The 18563-nt window shown below is 62.0% G+C and overlaps 3 protein-coding genes across 3 annotated transcripts; all 3 read right to left on the reverse strand.

Annotated features, from left to right (window-relative positions):
- Nucleotides 1–792: 792 nt before the first annotated feature.
- Nucleotides 793–6840, reverse strand: LSCM1_03195 (uncharacterized protein; the record flags this gene model as incomplete). The annotated part of the gene is made up of 1 exon (XM_067320745.1): nucleotides 793–6840. One exon carries the CDS (start codon nucleotides 6838–6840, stop codon nucleotides 793–795), a length of 6048 nt encoding a protein of 2015 aa, XP_067177355.1.
- Nucleotides 6841–8345: 1505 nt separating this feature from the next.
- LSCM1_03196 (uncharacterized protein) lies at nucleotides 8346–9812 on the reverse strand (the record flags this gene model as incomplete). The annotated part of the gene is made up of 1 exon (XM_067320746.1): nucleotides 8346–9812. The coding sequence occupies one exon, from the start codon at nucleotides 9810–9812 to the stop codon at nucleotides 8346–8348; it is 1467 nt and encodes a 488-aa protein (XP_067177356.1).
- Nucleotides 9813–11160: 1348 nt separating this feature from the next.
- LSCM1_03197 (uncharacterized protein) lies at nucleotides 11161–18222 on the reverse strand (the record flags this gene model as incomplete). Its single annotated transcript, XM_067320747.1, has 1 exon — nucleotides 11161–18222. One exon carries the CDS (start codon nucleotides 18220–18222, stop codon nucleotides 11161–11163), a length of 7062 nt encoding a protein of 2353 aa, XP_067177357.1.
- Between the last annotated feature and the right edge of the window lie 341 nt (nucleotides 18223–18563).

The following is an 18563-nucleotide window of genomic DNA, read 5'->3' on the forward strand; positions in this document are numbered from 1 at the left end:
GAACGAAGGAGGCGTGACGGAAGCGAATATGTGTGGCATAAGAAGAGAAGCAGAGAGAGAGGAGAGGAGGAGGAGTCGGTGGCGGCGGCGGCCCATCGTGGTGATGTCGATATGGCTGATTCAGCAGAAGTCGGGCACGCAGGCAGAGATTGCATATTACTTTAGTTTTTTTTCGTTTCCGTCCCTTTCCAGAGGGCCTTCACGCGACTTGGGCCGTAAGTGCACCAACGCTTAGACTTCAACGCGCATACTTGCACAACCGGTGCCTCTGCAAAGCGCAGCCCCGTTGGCTGCGGCACCGAGAGCATGAGGAAGGGGGTGGGGGAGCCGCCCATGGAAAGAGGAGCGGCCACCATCATCACCATCCGGGTGCTGTAGCCTGCGCGCTCGCTCACTCGATGCGCACTACCCTGTCCCCGCTTGCGAGTGTCTTGGGCAGTATTAAGCATGGAAGCACAGCTGCCGTCTACGGAGGCGCTGTCGAGCGGCTCATTCATCGACTTGGAACCGTTCCTGCTCGGTGTCGTGAAGGATGCTCAACAGAGCTCACCACGGGTCTCACTGTCGCGGCTGCACACACACGCACATGTGACGAAGCACCGCACATCATGCGGTAGCCAGACGTGGAGATGCACTGAGATCAGAGGAAAAAGATATCTAGGCCAAAGGCGAACACGGGTCACAGCGCCCCACCTGGCACCCCGCAGACTGACGTCGCCGTTCACCCTTGCTTGCACTCTTTCCCGCGTACGCCGTTCGGTGAATCACCAGGCAAAGACATCTCCATCTCACCTAGGCATGCACCCCCTGATGCGTCGAGGGGGACGAGGCTGTCTGTGAGAGCACAGCGCTCTCTGCCTCCATTAACAGCAGCAGAAAGTCGCCCAGGCTCAGCCCCTCGTGAATGCGGCGCATGGGCGTCACATTTGACACGCGGTACTTCATCCCTTTCACCGCGGCGGCTCCACGTCCGGCCTCTGGCGTCACTAGTACCCTTGCTTCCTTGCTCACGCACTTTGCTTTCGTCAAAGCCGCCGCCTTGGATCGAAATCGCGCCCTCGGCTTCAGCTGCCGCGCTGACGCCAGGGTGCGGGTCGCTGCGTTGGCGTCGCGTTGGCAGGCGAGGTTCAGTGACCCGCCGCCATTCGAGTCCGACTCTACCCCGCTGCCAGCTGCAGGCTGAGGAATTAGCTCGGACATGGAAAGCGGTGATGTTGCCATCGTGTCAAGGTCATTGGACGTGACGAGAAAGTGCTGCCCGTGCATGGGGCTGCGAGCAAGGGTTCCGAGCGACTCCTTGGCGTTTCCTCCGGCGGTGGCAGCCGCAGCAGCAGCGCTTCTGCCGCCTGCAGCGGTGGAGTGCGACTCCGACCCACAGCTCATGCAGGTGGCTCGCTCGCTGGACGCCAAGGAAGGCAGACGTGGGCTCGACGAGTACGCCGCCGCCCCAATGCCGCCGCTAGCTGCCGCCGGCTCGCCAGTTCCCACCATTACCTCCACCGGTGCCTCGCCGTCCTCGCCATGCGTGCTGCCAGACGCCGGGCCTGAGGCGCGCTTGGGATGGCGGCTCCCATTGCCGTCATCGGCGCAGCTCGCGTTGAACCGCGGGAATTCCTCCGCCATGGCCGCCTGCACCTCATCGGCGTCGCCAAGAGAGAGGTACACCTCCATAGATACGTAGTACATGGAGTGGTAAATAGCGGCGAGGCCGCGGCGCAGTTCGCGCTGCTGCTTGTCGTAGTCCACACCTGAACGGAAGAGCAAATGCAAACGACGCATAGCCGCGGTCACCTCGGCGTCTGTGTAGCTCACGTTGCGGCGTCGGAAAATTTTGAAGATGAGGTGGCGCATGTAGAGCTGGTGGGTGGCCTCCATCTCCTCCTTGCTGGGTCGACTGAAGCCCTCGACGGTGGCGCTCTCGAAGAGGCACTGCAGCACGCCTTCGACGTGGAGGTAGGAGGTGAAGTACAGACGTGTGCACCTCGAGAAGTCCGCTGCTGCGGCACGCGCAGACGACCTCTGCTTAGGCAGGGAAATGAAGGGGAAGTGAAGCCGAAATGCGCGCTCCCGTGGCGTCTCTCGCGCCCAGGCGCCATTCCTCGAGGCAAGGCCGCCCTGATCCTCCGCCATACTCCCCTTCCTCTTCTTTGGCCAGCACGACAGACGCGAAAAGAGGCCGATCATGTGGCGAACATCCTGCTCGACGCCACCGTTCTCCACCAGGTATTGCGCCTGCGCCTTTAGCAGCAACTCTTGCACGCCGCGCTCCTCATCCGCCATGGCCAAGTCATGGAAGTCATTGTGCAGCCGCCGCAGCAGCCCATCACTGACTAGGGAGCCGATAATGAAGCGTCGGCTGCTGTTGACCCCCACCAGCACATTCTCGCCGATGCGCGACATGTACTCAGTGATGTCGGAGAACCGCTGCAAGGCGCGAGCAAAGCGGCGGAGCTGAAACGCCACCACCGGCTCCTGCACCGACGCGTGCAGTTGGAGCACGAGAGGGAGATTGTAGGCGACATCGTAGGAGCCGTAATCTCGCAGCTTCGACATGTCGCTCACGTCGAAGCGCGGGGCGGCGTCTCCACGACCATGGTCATAACTTCCGCGTCTGTCGCTGTGACGAGGAGAGGAGTGGAAGGGGTCACGATTTGTATGTAGTAGGCTTTGCGGCGTCCGACCAGCGTTGCCTCTACCGCTCGTCGCTCGCTCTTCTGCAGCTGTTACGAAGCCGTCGTGGCAGCCCCGGCCACGCTTGAGCCCGCCAGCCGCCCCATCGCTTGAGGCGCGCATTGCGGAGAGCGATGGCCCCGCAGTTGTCGGTCCCCCACCGACCGCTGAGGGGCCGCACAACTGCGGCGAGTCGAGGCCCCCATCCGTTTCTTCCACCAGCTGCGCATGTAGCCCATCCTCTTCGGACGACCCGCCGGTCTCCTCCATCGCCTCCAGAAACAGCTGCTTCTCTGGGTCCTCATCGAATCCAGCGGACGCCGCCGCTGGCACTGCCGACCTCCTGCTCCTCGTCCCTGAAGTCACGTTCACCCGCGAAGCACTGGAACCTAGCGTGTGCAAGGAGCGCCTATCGCTGCTGCGCATTCGGCGCTTGGCGCCCTCAAAATTATTCAGCATCGCCTCGTAGCGCAGCTGCAGCTCCTGCAGCGTCTCATGGTTGCTCAGCGGCACCTTAGCGAGGTAAGCCGGGAACTCCAGCGAAGACAAAATCGTCATGAGCTCCTCCAGCTCCTGCAAAACTTGAAACGGCGTGTAGTATTCGTCCTGCTGGAGAACGCTGCAGCTCGGCCGCTGCTGTTGCTGCTGCTGTGCGGAGGTGAAAAAGCCCCGGCTGCCGTATAGGTGGGCGGAGTCCTGTACGTCGTGCAACTGAGAGCTGCGAGGGAGGCCTCGGTCGCCAGGCCGATTACCCTGGCGACGCGAGCATGGCAAAGGCTGGCCGTTCGGCCCCGCAACTCTATCGTTCTCTGAATCGCTGCTGTTCGCATCGCTGAGCGCGCGCACTGTTCCCTCGTCACTCCCATCATCGTCGGCGTGATCGTCATGCGCGCTGCCTGACCGAGTGCGAAGACCGTCTACCGGTGGGATCCACAACAGCTGACGGAAGCCTGGGATGTGAAAGTAATGGCGTGCCACCGCGGCGGATTCGATGTGCAGCAGCGACTCAAAGTGCCGGTACTCCTCCCGGAGCAGGCGCTTTGCGACTGGCCCCAGCGTCTTGGTGAGGGCGTCATTCAGCACAATGTCGCAGCGGCGCACCGTTACGCCAGAGGTCTGCGTCAGGGCGTTGGCTACGACAAGCGCCGTGTTCACCACTCGGTTCTCGTCCGACGCCATCACCAGCGGCTGACGCGTGAACTGAACGAGGCGACGCAATGGGAGGTCACCTGCTGCGTAGAACCGCGCAAACAGCTTCTCGCCCATGACATGCGCTTGCAAGATCCCAGACTCGGTCAGTACACCACCCCACTTGACCACGAGCAGGCCTGCCATCGCCTCGACCGAGCCGTCGTCCAAGCCGTCGTCCGAGCTAACACCGCCGCCGCCGCCGAGTCTTCGCCATGTACCTCCGTCATAGCGCATGTACTTCTGGGGGGAAGTCCGTCCGCTCCCAGCAAAAGACACGGTACCCGAGGCAGTTGTCACGCGAGCCTTGATTTGGATCTTGAGGCCATCAGGACGGCTGCGAACAATGGACAAGACGCGCGCCCAGCTCTCTGCCGTGGCTGTGGAGAGTCGGCCAGCCAAGCTACTCGAAACGCCAAGGAAGGAAGGCTCCATCATTTCCAGCGACCCCGCCACGCTCGCGGTTGTCGCCGGCAGCCCCCAAAGAAGCCGCTCAACCATCGCAAAGAACTCTGTCAGCTCATCGACGGTGCGCTTCGTCTGGCGCACATCACGCCCTTGGAAGGCGAGCCGCAGCAGAGTCGGGTCGCTGAAGAGCAGCTTCTTCTTCTGCTTCGGCGTCACCTCGCCATGACGAATGACACCCAGTACCCCGATAAGCTCGCGGTCGGGGGAGTATGTGGAGAGCTTTTTCAGCGTAGCCAGGTGGCGCACAAGGCTGTCCCGATGCTGCCGTGGTGCATCTCCGCCCTCGCCATCGTCGTTGTCCTCGTGCACAGATGGCTTGCGTGCAGCCGCGGAGATAGCGGTGTGGGTGCACGGCGGCGGCGGGGAGGCCTCTGAAGCTTCGGCGATGGCCAACTCGTCTCGACTACCCTCCGCGCGGCTGGATGCCGATGGTCCCCCGCTGAGCGTCGACGCAACTCGTTGTGGCGCATTGGAGCTCGAGGTCACCGCTCCTGCGGCAGTGCTGCCGGCCACGGCGGGGATGGCATTCTCTGCCTCTAACAGCGATAAGAAAAACGGCATGCAGCCGTCCTCTGCGGGAAGCCGCGCCGCCTCCATCACGACGTCGGTCAAGAAGGACACGTTGGGGTATGGTGCGGTGTCCACATTGCCGTAACGTTCCGATATGCACCGCTGCCCAAACGCGATCGCCTCCTCCAACTTCTTGAAGACAACCGGAAACTTACCGGATGCGGTGATCTGCTGTATAGACATGCGGTCGTACTCCTCTGGAACGTAGATGGGCAGGGCTGCCGAGTCGAGGAGAACCTTCTCCAGCCGCCCATGGATGTCCGTCAGGATGATGCGCCGTGGTCGAGTGGGATCCGACTTGGACGTGTCGTCAAGGATGACGGGTAGCGACGCCAGCGCCGCCGCATCGATGTCGACCACCTTTCCACAAGTAACCAGAACCACATCGATGGGGCGCACCTCGGCTGCGATAGCCGCCATGAGACGCTCCTGGAAGTAGCCGATGTTGATGAAGTACAGAGGGGCATCGAAGCGCCACATCAGAATGTTCGGGTAAACGAGCAGCTCCGGATCCTTGCGGATGTCGCCGTAGCGAAAGGTCCGCATGTTGAAGCCGACGCTCACCGCGTGCGGCCGAGCAATGCGGAGCACGACCAGGATGAGAGAAAACACAATGCCACTCAGCACACCAATTGTTATGCCACCAATCACCGTCAGAATAAATGTCAGCACCCATACGCCGGCGTCCTTACGGCTGTACCGCCACAGCTGCGCTGGTCCAGAGAAGTTGACGAGACCCCACACACTCGAGACAGCGATGGCGGCCAGTGCCTGCTTCGGTAGGTAGTACAAGACACCAAGCCTGGAGAGGAAGAGAATCGTGATGAGGACAACGAAACTGGTCGCGTAGGCGGTGAGTGGTGTGTGCACCTTCTGCTCTATCAGCACGGAGGAGCAGCTGAACGAGTTGGACACGGGCATACCAGACATGAGGTTGACGAGCAGATTTGTGATACCTCCAGAGAAGAGCTCCGTGTTGGGGTCTATGTTCGGCATGACGCGCTGCGCCACCACGTGCATTTGTACGAAGCTGATCACGGTAATAGAAAGGGTGTACGGCCCCAGCCCGATAACGTTGTCGATTGGCGGAACGCGCGGCCGGATGACGATGGCTGGGATGTCGCGCACGATCGCCAGGTTGAGGCGTTGGTCTAGATCGAGTCCCCACGTGAGGATGGTTGACACGACGACGACAATGAGCTGGTGCGGAATCCAGAGGGGCAGCCCGGCCTTCTTGACTTGAATCAAATACGTGCAGTACACCATAAAGAGCGTGAAGCAGTAGAGGTTCTTCACTGAGCCCTGAGATGCAAGCGCAACAAGGGTGTCGACGGCATTTCCGTAGCCCGTGTCCGCAGGGGTGACGTTACAAATCACCTTTAGCTGCGCCGAAATGGCCAAGAGCGCGGCAGCGCACGTGTAGCCGTCGCCGACAGCCTTGGCAAAGATCGTCTTGATGACAGTGCCGCAGTCCACAAAGCTGAGCGCCATGCTCAGGAGGCCCACCTGCACACCGAGGCTCTGGTATGTGTCCTTGCGCTCCGCGGCCGGGATGCCTGGGATAGAGATCAGTAGCGTCGTGATCGCCGCCGCCGGCCCCATCGCCAGTGACGCGCACTCGCCAAACGTACCGTAGGAGAGGGAGGCGACGAGGGCAGCGATGAGGCCGCATGACAGCGGTAGACCCGCAAGACTCGACCAGGAAAGACATGTCGGCACAATCATGACACCGACAATGAAGCCGGCGACGCAGTCAGTGATGAAAATCTTTGGCGTCACAATGCGATACCAGCGCGACACAGGCACAAAACGGTGGACGCACTTCATCACCGTTTTCCTCCACGCCCCCTTCGCGTTCACCGGTGGCTCATGGCCCGCCCTGGCGAGTATTGCACTGGCTGTGGCAGGCGCCATCTCGGCGGGCTCGCGTGGCCCGTTCGCCATGCGGCGCTTGTGCTTGCACGTGCAAGTGGTGCCAAACTAGATAAGCCAACACGCAGGCGCACACTCCAGGAAGTCTGCGTGGAAGACAGGGCGACGCAGGAGTCCAACACGCCGAGGACGGTGAAAGAGGAAGTGAGAGAGGGGGTGGGGTAGATGTGCGAGAGACAAAATGTAAATCAGGAAGGACTGAAAGCAAGGAGAGCGGTGCGCCGCCCGGGCGGGAGGGAGAGAGGGAGAGAGCACCCATGCACATATATATATATGTGTGTACACGCGCACAGATGCGCACGCATGCATACACGTAAGTGCGTCTCTGTCTGTGTGTGTGTGTGTGTTCAATGCGTCCGAAAGAGCACGGAAACAAGAGAGGGAGGGGAAGAAAAAGATGCATCCGCTTATTTTGGGGGAGTCTTCTTCACCTCCGCACCGTGGCGATGTGTTCAGGCGTGCAGAACAGACGATCGCCACCTCCGCTACAGCCCCGGTCCTACCCGCACACATACACAGCGCCCCATCGTCTCGCGGTGTACGACGCAACCGTGCCTACGCGCGCAACAGCAGCACTACGAATGTCAGCTATATGGGCACAGCCTCAGCATCGAGCGCCCTCCCCTCCCCACTGCTTCGCAGGCCGCCTCGTACCTGCTCTATTTCATACAAATCGCTGTCCGAGGGCACCCTTGAGGGGGGAGGGTGAAGGCTCCTCTCCTCCAGCGGGCAGTGAGAGGGTGGGTGAGATGCGCTCCAGTGGCTGGCACCTCGCCCATCATATGGTGAAGATGCGTGCAACGCCCCGACTCGCCCCCGTAGCAATGCCAATCAGAGACACCAGCGGCGACCTCAGCGGCGAGAAACAGCTCGGATAGAGCCGCGTGGTAGGCGCTGAGTTGTGTCACCATCACACGCGGTTCAGCATTCGCAGGAAGATGGAAGCTGCTCGGCTTCTTCCGACGCGGAGTGTGAGCGGGGAAGGGGGGACGGGTACTGAATCCCTTAGGGGTTGCGCACTGTGGTGTACCTCTACGTCATCGGGTAGACGAATACACGAGGAAAGAAAGACGCTGGTCTGGAGGAAGAGAAGCAGGTTGGTACGGAAAGCAGAAGAAGAGCAGTGCACGCCCGCGCCAGGCCCAGGTATTGGAGGGGGAAAAAAGGGGGTGGGCGGAAGGAAACCAAGAGGCAGCAGGACACATTCGCGTCCTCGACGCAGACAGCTACGCTCTCATCAACAGCGAAGTCCCGCTGCGCCACCACATCAAGAAGCTGGCCATGTCTTTTCGCTCTTCCCTCTCGCCCTCGGACTCGCCACTGCGGACACGAGTAGCGCCACCTCCACTCCTCCATCAGCCCTTCCCCGCACAGCATTGCTTATCGAGAGAAGGATTCTTATCACAAGCCTCACTGCTGCGTGCGCCACAGGACCTTGGGTCCGTCCTGACGAGTGGCATCTTGGTGGGCACTCTGGCACACGCTGGGCACAGGAGAATCGCTCCTTACCCAGCCGCTCAGCATTGCAGAGCGTGTCGCGTGCAGGCTCGCGGGTAACCGACGACAGCGCTCAAGGAGCATACTAATGTTCCACACACCTCGGCACCGCAGACAACGCAGCGGTACAGCAGTCGGCGTCCGCATCCGGCACAGGCGCGTGGGGATGGGAGCCCCTTCACTGGACGAGGAATTAGCTGGGGTGTCTTATGCCGTGCTTTCACTAGCACACGCAGCTTCTCCTCATAACTTTTCAGCGACGGTTTGGAGGCGTCCGTCATACGCAAGACACAGGAGCCGCGAGAGATGAAGCCGGTGCAGTAGAACGCCTCCGCACGGCAACCGTACACCACTTCCACCCGTAAAGGCAGCTCCAGCGATGCGGCGTCGGTGGGTTGCGAGGGAGTCGACTTCGAGGACGGTGGCCGCGCCAACGGTGCCGCGCCGCGCACCTCTGCGGGGCCGGAGGGATGACGGCCAGGCAGCTTCACGCGCAGCAGATGCTCCACAAAATTTAGGGAGAGCGTGTGGAAGAGGGAGATGGGGTCTAGAAGCGTTTGGTTAAGGTATCCGACCAAGACAAACGGAGCACAGTTCCAGAACTGCGCGGCTTCTTTGGCGGTGATGGTTGCCGTGCACTGCGGGAGCGCATGCACGTCCGGGTAGTGATCCTCCACGAGCTCCTCGCTCACGAAAAGTTTTATACCAATGAGCAGGTCGTCGGCAGGGCGGTCGAACACAGAAGCCTCGCCGCGCTCGAAGCGCATGGTGCTGTTGTACTCCACTGGTGTCACTGTCGCGGCAGCGGGAGCGGGAGGTGACGGCGACGTGGATGAAGGCGAGGACAGGGGGGTACATGATGTACCGCTCTCTTGCACCTGCAACTGTCTTTGCAGTGTGGCGCGTCCCTGAGCACCTCGGCGCACGACGTCCGGTATTGGTGCCTCCTGCTTCCGCACTCGCAGGAGGTGCGCGACGCGGCCGCGCCACTGATGCTCCACGGCAAGCGGCGTAGCATAGAGGTACGCCATTCCGTAGAGGAGATCTTTGCCCACCTCGCAGACTGTGACTGTCTGCGGCTTCTGCCCAGGCAGAGCTTGCAGTTCCGCCGCCTCCACCGGCACGGGGCGTGGCGAGAAGATGATCTTACCGCGGTGATCCCGATGAAAGGTCGACATTGGCGCGCCAGGCCGCTCGGCGAACGGCTGAGCGTACCAGCTGCTCGCTGGCACCAAAGGAAGCGCCGGCAGCACGGCGGGGACGAAGGTTGTCTGCGATGTGGACCCCGAAAGCAGTGGCGACACCTCTGGTGTGGTGGAAGGCTGGCACTGCATCGATGCTGGGGGCGCTGCCAGCGTCGTCTTCACTTTCGCAGAGCCGGGTAGCACGCCGGCAGAACGCGGATGCGAGTGCGGAGGCGGCATGGAGGCTTGTGGGAGGGCGGACGCCGAGAGGGATGGTTGGGCTGGTCTTGCTGGCCGCAACATGTGAGTTGGCGTCGTGAGCCCTCTCAGTTTCTTTTGTGCGTCCGCGGGGCGTCGAAGAAGAGGGCGGCAAAAAAAATAGGAAATATGGCTGCAAAATGCGTATGAGAGCCGAAAGAGAGAGAGACGCCCTCGGCGGACAAAAAAAGGCGCGACTCTGTCTGTGTGGAAAGGGGACGAGAGGGCTGAGAGGCTTTCCACTTCGGAGCCAAGTGGAAAAGGGGGAAAAAGAGGCGAGTGTGCCCGTCCCGTGGGAAATGCACTCTTCCTAGCCAATAAAAAAGGGGGAAGAGAGTGGGTAGTTTTGTACAGGGAACGAAAGAAGAGGAGGAGAGGGTGACAGAGCGGCGATGTCATAAGACCGCGATCGACCAGTCCATCGCGTATGCCCCAAGGCGTTCGAAGTAGCAGGATTACCGCCACCACGTAAGGAAGAGGGGGGGAGTGGATCGCACTGATGGCCTCTGTCTCTCTCGCTCTCCCCACCCCCTCCCCTCCAGCTCCCACTCGCCCCCTCCATACCGCCAGCGCTCGTAAAGCTATGCGTGGAAGCGTGTCGCGATTTTTTTCATCTTCTCCAGTCACCTTCGGGTAGCAGTCTCACCCGGCCGCCCCCTCTTCACTCTCCCTCTTCGCCCTTACGCAGGAAGGGGCGTTGCGGTGGAAGGCCAAAAAGGGGAGGGGGAGGAAGATGAGAAGGGGGTGTCTGAAACCTTCTTGAAGGGATGGGTAACGGTGGGGGCACCACATTGTTCACCCGCCACGCAACGCCTCCAAGTCCTCCACGTCTTCTCTGCATGCGTTTGTTGTCGAGGATTCCGCTGTTCATATACATGCGCACTGGTGGGCCGCGTCGCCGCACAAGCTGAGTGCGCGTCGTTCGGATTGCCGGTAGACGAAGCGAAGGAAAAGAGAGGAAGAGGGGGGCGGAGAGGGAGGGAGATAGGTGAATGTGTAATGAGTCAGTGAAAGGAGACGGGAAGCTGACGGAGAGGAGCGAGAACGGGCGTATCCAAGCGTCATTTCTCAGACTCGCCCTCGCCGCGCAACGGCATTCGCTGCCTCTGACGCTTTAGCGTTCCATCGAAGAAATGAAAGGGGAAAAAAGGCAAGGCTGCCGATGGAGAGGCCTCCTCTCAAACACATCGAGACACCGAGAGAGAGATATACGAATGACAAAAGCTCATCAATACATAAACGTGTGCGCGTATACGCAGACATACGCCGCACAGTCAGCGGCAACCGGCCACTCAGCAGCCGCTCCAACAGGCACGCCACTGCAGCGACGGAAAAAGAAAAAAGAATGCGCAGAAGGCATCTCCGCCGCCGAAGGGCGTCAGGCGACGCATCGTCAGTGGAGAGGGAAGGGTAAAAAGGCATCCTGCCGCGTCCGTGGCGAGTGCATTTTAGAAACCCTCTGGAAGGCTGCTGCGCATTGCAGACGCCGCCGGTAGCGCTCACGTTCACCGCGTGTTCGCATGTCTTCGTAGTGAGCTTTCTGGAAGGGAGCGGCGCGATCGTCTGCTCCACCGTGACGGCGCCGCAGCACGTTTCGTTGCGGCCAGCCGCCCGTCCTTACGCACGCTTGTGAACCGTCCTCGCCCTCTTCAATTGCGTCCAGGGCAACCTTTTCGTAGCCAATGAGGATGTGCCGGCTGTGGCTCTGATGAATGTCCGTGCGTACGAGTCGCAGCGGAAGCATGCGCCGCTCCTTTGCCAGGCGCATGTAGCGATACATGCGCCGCTGTGGAAGATAGTGGAGGTACCGCGGGCAGACGTGCGCTGCGGCAGTGCCATCTGAATCTACTGCAGCGTCAAGCGCAACCTGGTCCCGTCGCCGATACCATGACGCAAGGCACGCGTGAGCGCCGTTCGATGCAGCAGGCAGTCTCCCGACGCCCATGCTGCGAGATAGCTGTGCAAAAGATGACGCGCCAATAAGTACGTTGGAGTCCGAGTAGTGCGGCAGCCAACCATGCACGCGGCCGGCCTGGCGATCAAGGAGGTAGATGAGCTTGTGCAGGTGAACCATGCGCTGGCGCTCCAGCGGCCAAGCGGCAGCCAAGGCGCGCCGCATCAAGCGCTGCCTGTAGTTGGCAATGCGCTCGCGGTGCTTTGCCTCAGCGTGCTTCTGCTTTGTGAGCCACATCTCTTTCATCTTGGCGATGATGGCTCGCAGGAGCAGCTGGGCCTTCATCTGCTCGTATAGAATTCGCTCTACCTCAGCGGCCGCATCGGCGCAGGACGCGCGGCGATTCGCTGCTGCCTGGTCAATGGCCCCGTCCTTCATGATGAGGGTGTGCGTCTCACGCCGTCTCGCCGGTGACTGTGACGGGAGCGACATGAGAGAGGGAAGCAGCTGATCGGCACTGCCATCTTCGCCGACCGGTGCTATTAACGCTATCCGAGAAAGGTGTGCATGTGTAGATGCGAGCATGGAGCGCGACGACAGAGGAGGCACCACCGACACACCACCCCCTGAGCTGTCGGCGCGGCTGCCTCGCTTTTTCGTAGCGGCGTTGCTGAGAAGCATCTGCGACACGCGCAGGCCGACGCCTTGGCCACAGCCGCGCTCCTCTCCGCCCTCCTCCGGTTCGTCAAACTGCACGAGCATTGACGGGACCGAGAAAGACGCTCGGGAGGGTCGCTCTTTTGTGAAGGATGCTGCCGTCGCGGCAGCTCCTGTACCGCTCAGACCATCGGCGCCGCCCCTTGCATGAGGCTCTCTGTCACGCATCGCTTGAAAAGGGCCGGGGTGAGAGGAGGCCTGTGCTGCTCCTGCCATCTCCCCACTTGTCCCCTCCTTCATTGGTGGTTGTGGCGGTGCTTTGCCGGCAAACTCCTGCGCGAGCGTTCGAGCCGCCTGCTCCATCAGCTCCGAGATCACCGTGTCGAACCGCAGAGGATCGATCAGGAAGAGCTCCTGGGCATCGTCCTGCAGCTGATCCAGCTCGGTGCGCATCGCAAGTCCGGCAGCGCCGCCTGCTACGTGCGATGAGGACTTGTTGGCACGCCCCTTCACCGCGCCGCCTGGAGTCGTGCCTTGACGCGAGTATTCGCTTTTAACAGCTTGCATAAACTTTTGCACGTGCGACACCGTCTGCGCATCCGCTGCGGCAGCGGCAGCGGCCCCGGTTGTAGGCAAGACGGAGTGTGCCGCTGCGAGGGTCGACTGCAGAGAAGCAGACGCAGTGTCGATGGTAGTGTGAGCAGCGACTCCTGGCGCCTCGGTACCTTGACGGCCGACGTGCCTTTCATGGCCGCCGCTGACGAGTCGGTCACGCGCGATGTCGCGCAGCGAAGGTCCCAAGACGCTTTCCGCTGCTTGACGTGGTAGCAGCACGTGCGGCTTTGCCCTGCCCGACTTCCGCTCTATCACTACAACCGGTGGCGACAAGGAGGTCTCCAGCTCTGCCTCGTCCCTCTTGGGCTCATTATCCTGCGACGGCAATGATGGCCCGCTTGTGGGAGCGGCCGCAGCTGCTGAAGGCGTTAGGGGGTGCGCGCGGTAGCGCGTTCCACTACGAGTCCCTTTGTGCGGCGTCGGTGGCTTCATGGCGGGCAGTGGTGGCACGGTCGATGCGTCGGCTGAGCCGACGTCGGTGTAGTCGAAGCGGAAGAGACCGCGATCGTAGTTCTCCACATCTGTGGCAGGAAGCGGGCGTGATTGGGAAGTAATGGTGAGCAACGGTGCCTGCATCTTCCCTGGCTTTTCTGCAGGCCGTCGCGCAGACTTGAAGACACGAGGCGCTTGGAATGACGAAGCCTCCAGCGCCCATCGGCCACCTGAGAGTCGCCTCCCGGGCGCTTGCTCGTCCTCAAGTCGCCCCTGCTTGGGCGATGGCGATAGGTGGGTGGCGTCGAAGTCAGGAGCAGGAGAGAGCGGTGAGACACCCTTGTCGGCCTCGTGGCTACGAACAAGCGAAGCGCTACCGCGCGCGCCCTCACTCGCGGACGCTCTCAGGCGAAGCAAGCTCGCTGCCGGCATGCCCTCCTCGTTCAGCAGCAACGCGGAGTTGGTCAGCGCTTCCCTGCCAACACCGTCCCGGAAGTCGTCAGGTCTCGCAGAGCTCCCCTTCGCCCCCGCCATGCCACCGGCGGCATCTGTTTCGCCGTTGGCGCCATCCATCATTGCCTGGCAGAGGATCTCCGCCGCCAGCGCGTCCACAGCGGAGGAGCCACGGGTATCCGCCGTGCCTGAGCCGGCCGCCACTCCCCGTCCCGCAGCCCCCTCCCGGGCGGACGCGGCGGCGTTCAACGATCGCCACTCATCCACCAAGCGGAGAGCCTCGCTGTCAGGGATGGCTGCAAGTAGCTGCTCCACGGCAGACGCTTCGGCCTCGCCACCTTCGCTCCTCGCCCCCTCGGCGGCAGCGTCGCTTTCGCCGCCAGCCTGCAGCACCGTCAGCACCACCGCGTTCTTTTCCACCGCCTCCATCTCTGTGTGCGCATGCGGCACTCCCCATTCGTCGATGGAGCGAGGGGCCAAGGAGAGAGGTGGACTCTGAGGCAGCTTTGCTGGGGTCGCTAGTGATGACCGACTTGCGTTGAGGGAGGTGTGCAACGACTGCAGCCCCGCCCCAATAGGCACCCGTGATGCTGGGGCGCCTGGCCTCGACGACTTCCTCGCTGCCTTGGTGTCCGCCATCGCAACCGGTTGCCATGCGCCAGGCGTGTGGGCCTTCCCGCGGCTTTCTCTTCTGGAGATCTCCCGGGACTCTGCCGCTGCAGCCTCCTTAGCACGCCTCTTGCCAGCAGCGCCGGCATCCAACGTTCTCGATGTCTCGCTGCCGCCATGCGCTGCCGAGCCGGTCATAGCGGGTGTCTGCTCGACAGGCTGAACTCTGCCGCTGTCCAGCGACGAGTTGCGCGACACACTGCGGCCAACACGGTCACCAGTGGGAAACGCGAAGACTGCAGAAGCCGTCGAGCCCGCCTCCCACATGTCGTGCGGCAACTGCGGCTGTGGCTCTGTGCCATCGAGCGCATCCTCAGCGCTGAAGTGGAAGGCCTGCTCGTAAGAGACGATCTTATGTGACTTCGCAGGTGTCAGCGTGAGCAGCAGCCGAGGTGGATCGCCATGAGTGACATTCAGAGTCGCAACCGCCCCGCTCGCCACTTCCTTCACTCGCGCTCCCGCATCCACCGTCATATTCAGGTTCCTCAGTCGGCGTGAGGAAATCTGCACGACAGCGGCCACCGTAGCAGCCGACTGAAACGCAGGAGGGGGGCCGCCACTGGCAGGGGCGGCATCCTTAAGCGTTAATGGGGACGCGGGGAGCGTCTTCTCCACGCGCAGCTCGTAGTAGAGAAAGCTATCGGGCTCGCCAGTCCCGTTGCGATTGGCGTCGCGCTTACTTGCCCTCTTCGTGTTGTGCGTCCCCGCGGAGCCGGCGCCGGCATTCTCAGCACCGCCGACTGTCCCGTTCACCGCGGAGCTGTGGTGGCCCCTTCTCACTCCGATAACAGTGAAGAGCAGTCCCGTATCCGCGAGGTACTCGCGTAGCAGCTCCGTCTCTTCGGACGTCGGCGCCGCCTTCTCAGCATGCCTCTTCTGCAGAGCCGCCATCGTCGAAGGCCTAGTTTCACCCACGCGCGCACCGCTGCTTGACGCCCCTGAGCCCAAGTCGGCGCCACTGTTGGGCCGCCTTCCCTGGCCATGATCGCTGGCTACCGTCCGCTGCGAATTGGCAGAAGCGATAGCCCTACTGCTGCTACCCGTGCGAAGCATGCTGCTGCACTGCTCCCACTCCTGCGTCAGCGCCGCAGCCTCCTCGCGTGCGCGCCTCATCGCCTCGAGCTGGAGACGATGCTCCGCCAGCTTCTGCTCCATCTCCGCGGCGTATTCGGCATTACCCTTTCCGGCACCTTTAGTCAGCTCGCGTCGGCGGGCTTCAATGAGCTGCACGTAGTTGTGCATGGCGCACAGCTCATACAGATCGTGCAGCAGCCCAGAGCGCAGATTGTGCAGTTTGGCCCCGGCCATCAACTTCTCGTCACGGCAAGTAGTGCTGCTGTGTTGGTTCTGCTTGATAGGCGTTGCACGAGGGGAGTGTAGTCGCTTATCAGGTAAGTCGTCTGCAGCTGACGGCTGCGAACGTCCACGGTTCGGTGTCATCGCTGCTGACGCGCCCGAGGGAGGCCGCCGCACCCCTGGTGCGCTGCCCCGAGTGCCGCTCTGCACCCGGTCATCCCCTTCCTGCAGCCCAGTCGACTGCACAAATGAGTCATGCGCATGTCCCTCCTCATCCTTGGCCCCGTCAAGCTCCTCCTGCCCGTCATGCTCACCGAACAACAACACTTGTCGTTGGGGTTGCTTTGATGGCGCCGATGGCGGTCGCTTCTGCAGCAGGTTCGCCGCATTCAAACGCTCCAGCCCGCACCGACCGAGCGCCTCTGACATGAAGCTGAGTAGGTTCAGCCGATGCGAGTGAGCGCTGAAGGGAGTGGATGTGGTGGCATTGGGGCCTTTGGGGCCCGACAGTGGTGCTTGCTGCCCGTTGGCAGGCGGCAGCCCTGCGGCCGCACTCGACCCGCTCGCTTTGCTGTCACCGATGAGATTGTTGAGGGAGAAAGGCACCATACTCGGCTCGCTGGTTGTAGTGTCAATAGAAATTCGGTGGTCTCCTTGCGGTGGCAGATCTGCCGCGCCCAGCTTTCGTGTCGTCGCGGTAGGGGTTACGGTGGGCGACGGCCCGTTCAAAGTGGCATAGGAGAGAGACTGGTGGGGTGTGTCGCGCATCACTACAGCGGCCGTCCCCTCATGCGCCGCCAGCGGATTTCCATCGTGTCCCTCCGCCCCGGCCACCTCTCCCGCCATGCTCGCTCTGCCCTCGCACGTCTCCGTTGTCTGTGACTGCCCCAGGTCCGTCACAAGCTCCATGTCGGTGCTCTCCACCAGCCACTCCATCCGCGTCAAGTTCGACGACACCTCGAGGAGGTCCTTTTGTCCCTTTTTTGTGCGCTCAAGTCGCCGCCGCAGCGTCTGGTTCCGCGGTGGTGGCGCTGCCGCAGCGGCGGCTCCGACTGCCACGCGCGGTGACTGTGCCTCTGAGTCGGTTGCTGCGACATCGCTCACCTCCTCCTCGAGAACCTCCGCCACCATGTCCAAGTGGTCCTCCAGTTGGTCTACAAGCCGACGCAGCTGCGTGGGGTCAAGGTCGGTGGCCCCGCTGCGCAAGAGCTTAGTGCTCAGCTTGCGCAGCTCACGCCGCACTGAGGCCAAGTCAAGCGAAGGCGCAGTGTTCACTCTGCCCGCGGCACGCCCACTACTGATATCCCTGTCGTGGGGGTCTTTGCTACCCGTGGAAGGCGATACCGCTGCAGTGCCTTCCCTATTGGCCGTTGGCATCGACAGCAGATTCAGTCGCACCTGCTGCGCCTTATCCCTTGCGGCATCGGCCAGCTCCAGCATGTCTTCAATGTCCGATTCCAAGTTGTCACGGCGCCCCAGAAGCAAAAGCAGCTTGGTGTGCTCCTGCGCCAGAACCTGCGCGGCGCGCTCAGCGTGGTCACGAAGGGTGCGGCGTCGTAGCGCAGTGCTCGCCATCAGCTCAGCTGCCTGCGCTACCACAGAATCTGACTCCGCTTTCGCCGCCTCGCTCCTTGTTGACTTTCCCCCAGGGCGGCGCGCCAGCAGAGATGTGGTGCATCGGATGCCCCACTCGCTGAGGTCCAGGCTCACGAGGGAGCTGCCACAGGTGCTACTCCCGAGGCAGCTCGTTGAGCGTGACACACAAGGGCCGCTATGAGACGGGCGCTGATTGAGCTTCCCTTTATCACGGCCGTGCGGTTGACCAATCGACAAGCATGGCGCCTTTTCGGACGCCCGCCGTACGGTCGACACGTCCGAGCCGCCGCGCCGGTGGCGGTGGGTGTTACCTGGCGCCTGCGAAGCGTGTAGCTGCAGCATCACCGAGCCATCATCGACGCTCGCAGCACGTGCCAGGTCCGTGCTTGGGTGCTCCGGCTTGCATGCAGTGTTTGCAGAGCCGAAGAGAGAACCGGGAGGAAGGGCGTGGACGCCGGTGCTGGTTGCGCCAAGCGAGGCAACGCGCTGGCGCCACCGGCGATTCGCTGAAAACGTTGGGGCCGCATCGCCGTCCTGGCGGGTGTTCGTGACTCCGGGAGGGTGGAAGATAGCTGATATGGCGTACAGGGCATTGCGGGCGCTGGGATGTCGACGCATAAGGGACACCTTGCGACTACCGATACGTCCTCCCCCGGCTGCGGTGACGTCATCGGCCGACTCGTCCAGACGGTGGTCGGACCCTTTCTGTGAGTTGCAAATGAAGGTGTCGCCGAGACGCTTCAGGTGACGGGACGCGATGGCGTCCTCAGGATTCCGCGGCGGTGGCATCTTGTTTCGCGGTGGCGGCGGCAGCAGAGACCTTGCGAAAGTGGAGTGGTTCATGATCGATGATCGCGGAGCAGCCGTATTAACCGTGGAAGTGCTCGCCGAGTTTCGAAAGCACACGGATAGGTACACGATGGACACCAAAAGCGTCACCGTGCGACGCGGACGCAGAAAAGGTCGCGCACTGGGTATCCTGTGTGGCGCACTGTGCGGCTGTGTGTATACTGGTGGAGTCCGCAGCGTCTTGCAGACGGTGTCGAGAGTGGGCTGAGCCGCGTGTATGCGTCTGACTGTGTGCGTACTGTGCTGCAGCCGTTGCCTTCACACGTACTACAAGCGTACGGCGAACAGCACCGGTAGCCGTTTGGGAAGGTAAGAACGCGAAAATAAAAGGCCCC

This window comes from Leishmania martiniquensis, chromosome 28 (genome assembly GCF_017916325.1).
Source record: "Leishmania martiniquensis isolate LSCM1 chromosome 28, whole genome shotgun sequence".
In the NCBI taxonomy this organism is placed as follows: Eukaryota; Euglenozoa; class Kinetoplastea; order Trypanosomatida; family Trypanosomatidae; genus Leishmania; species Leishmania martiniquensis.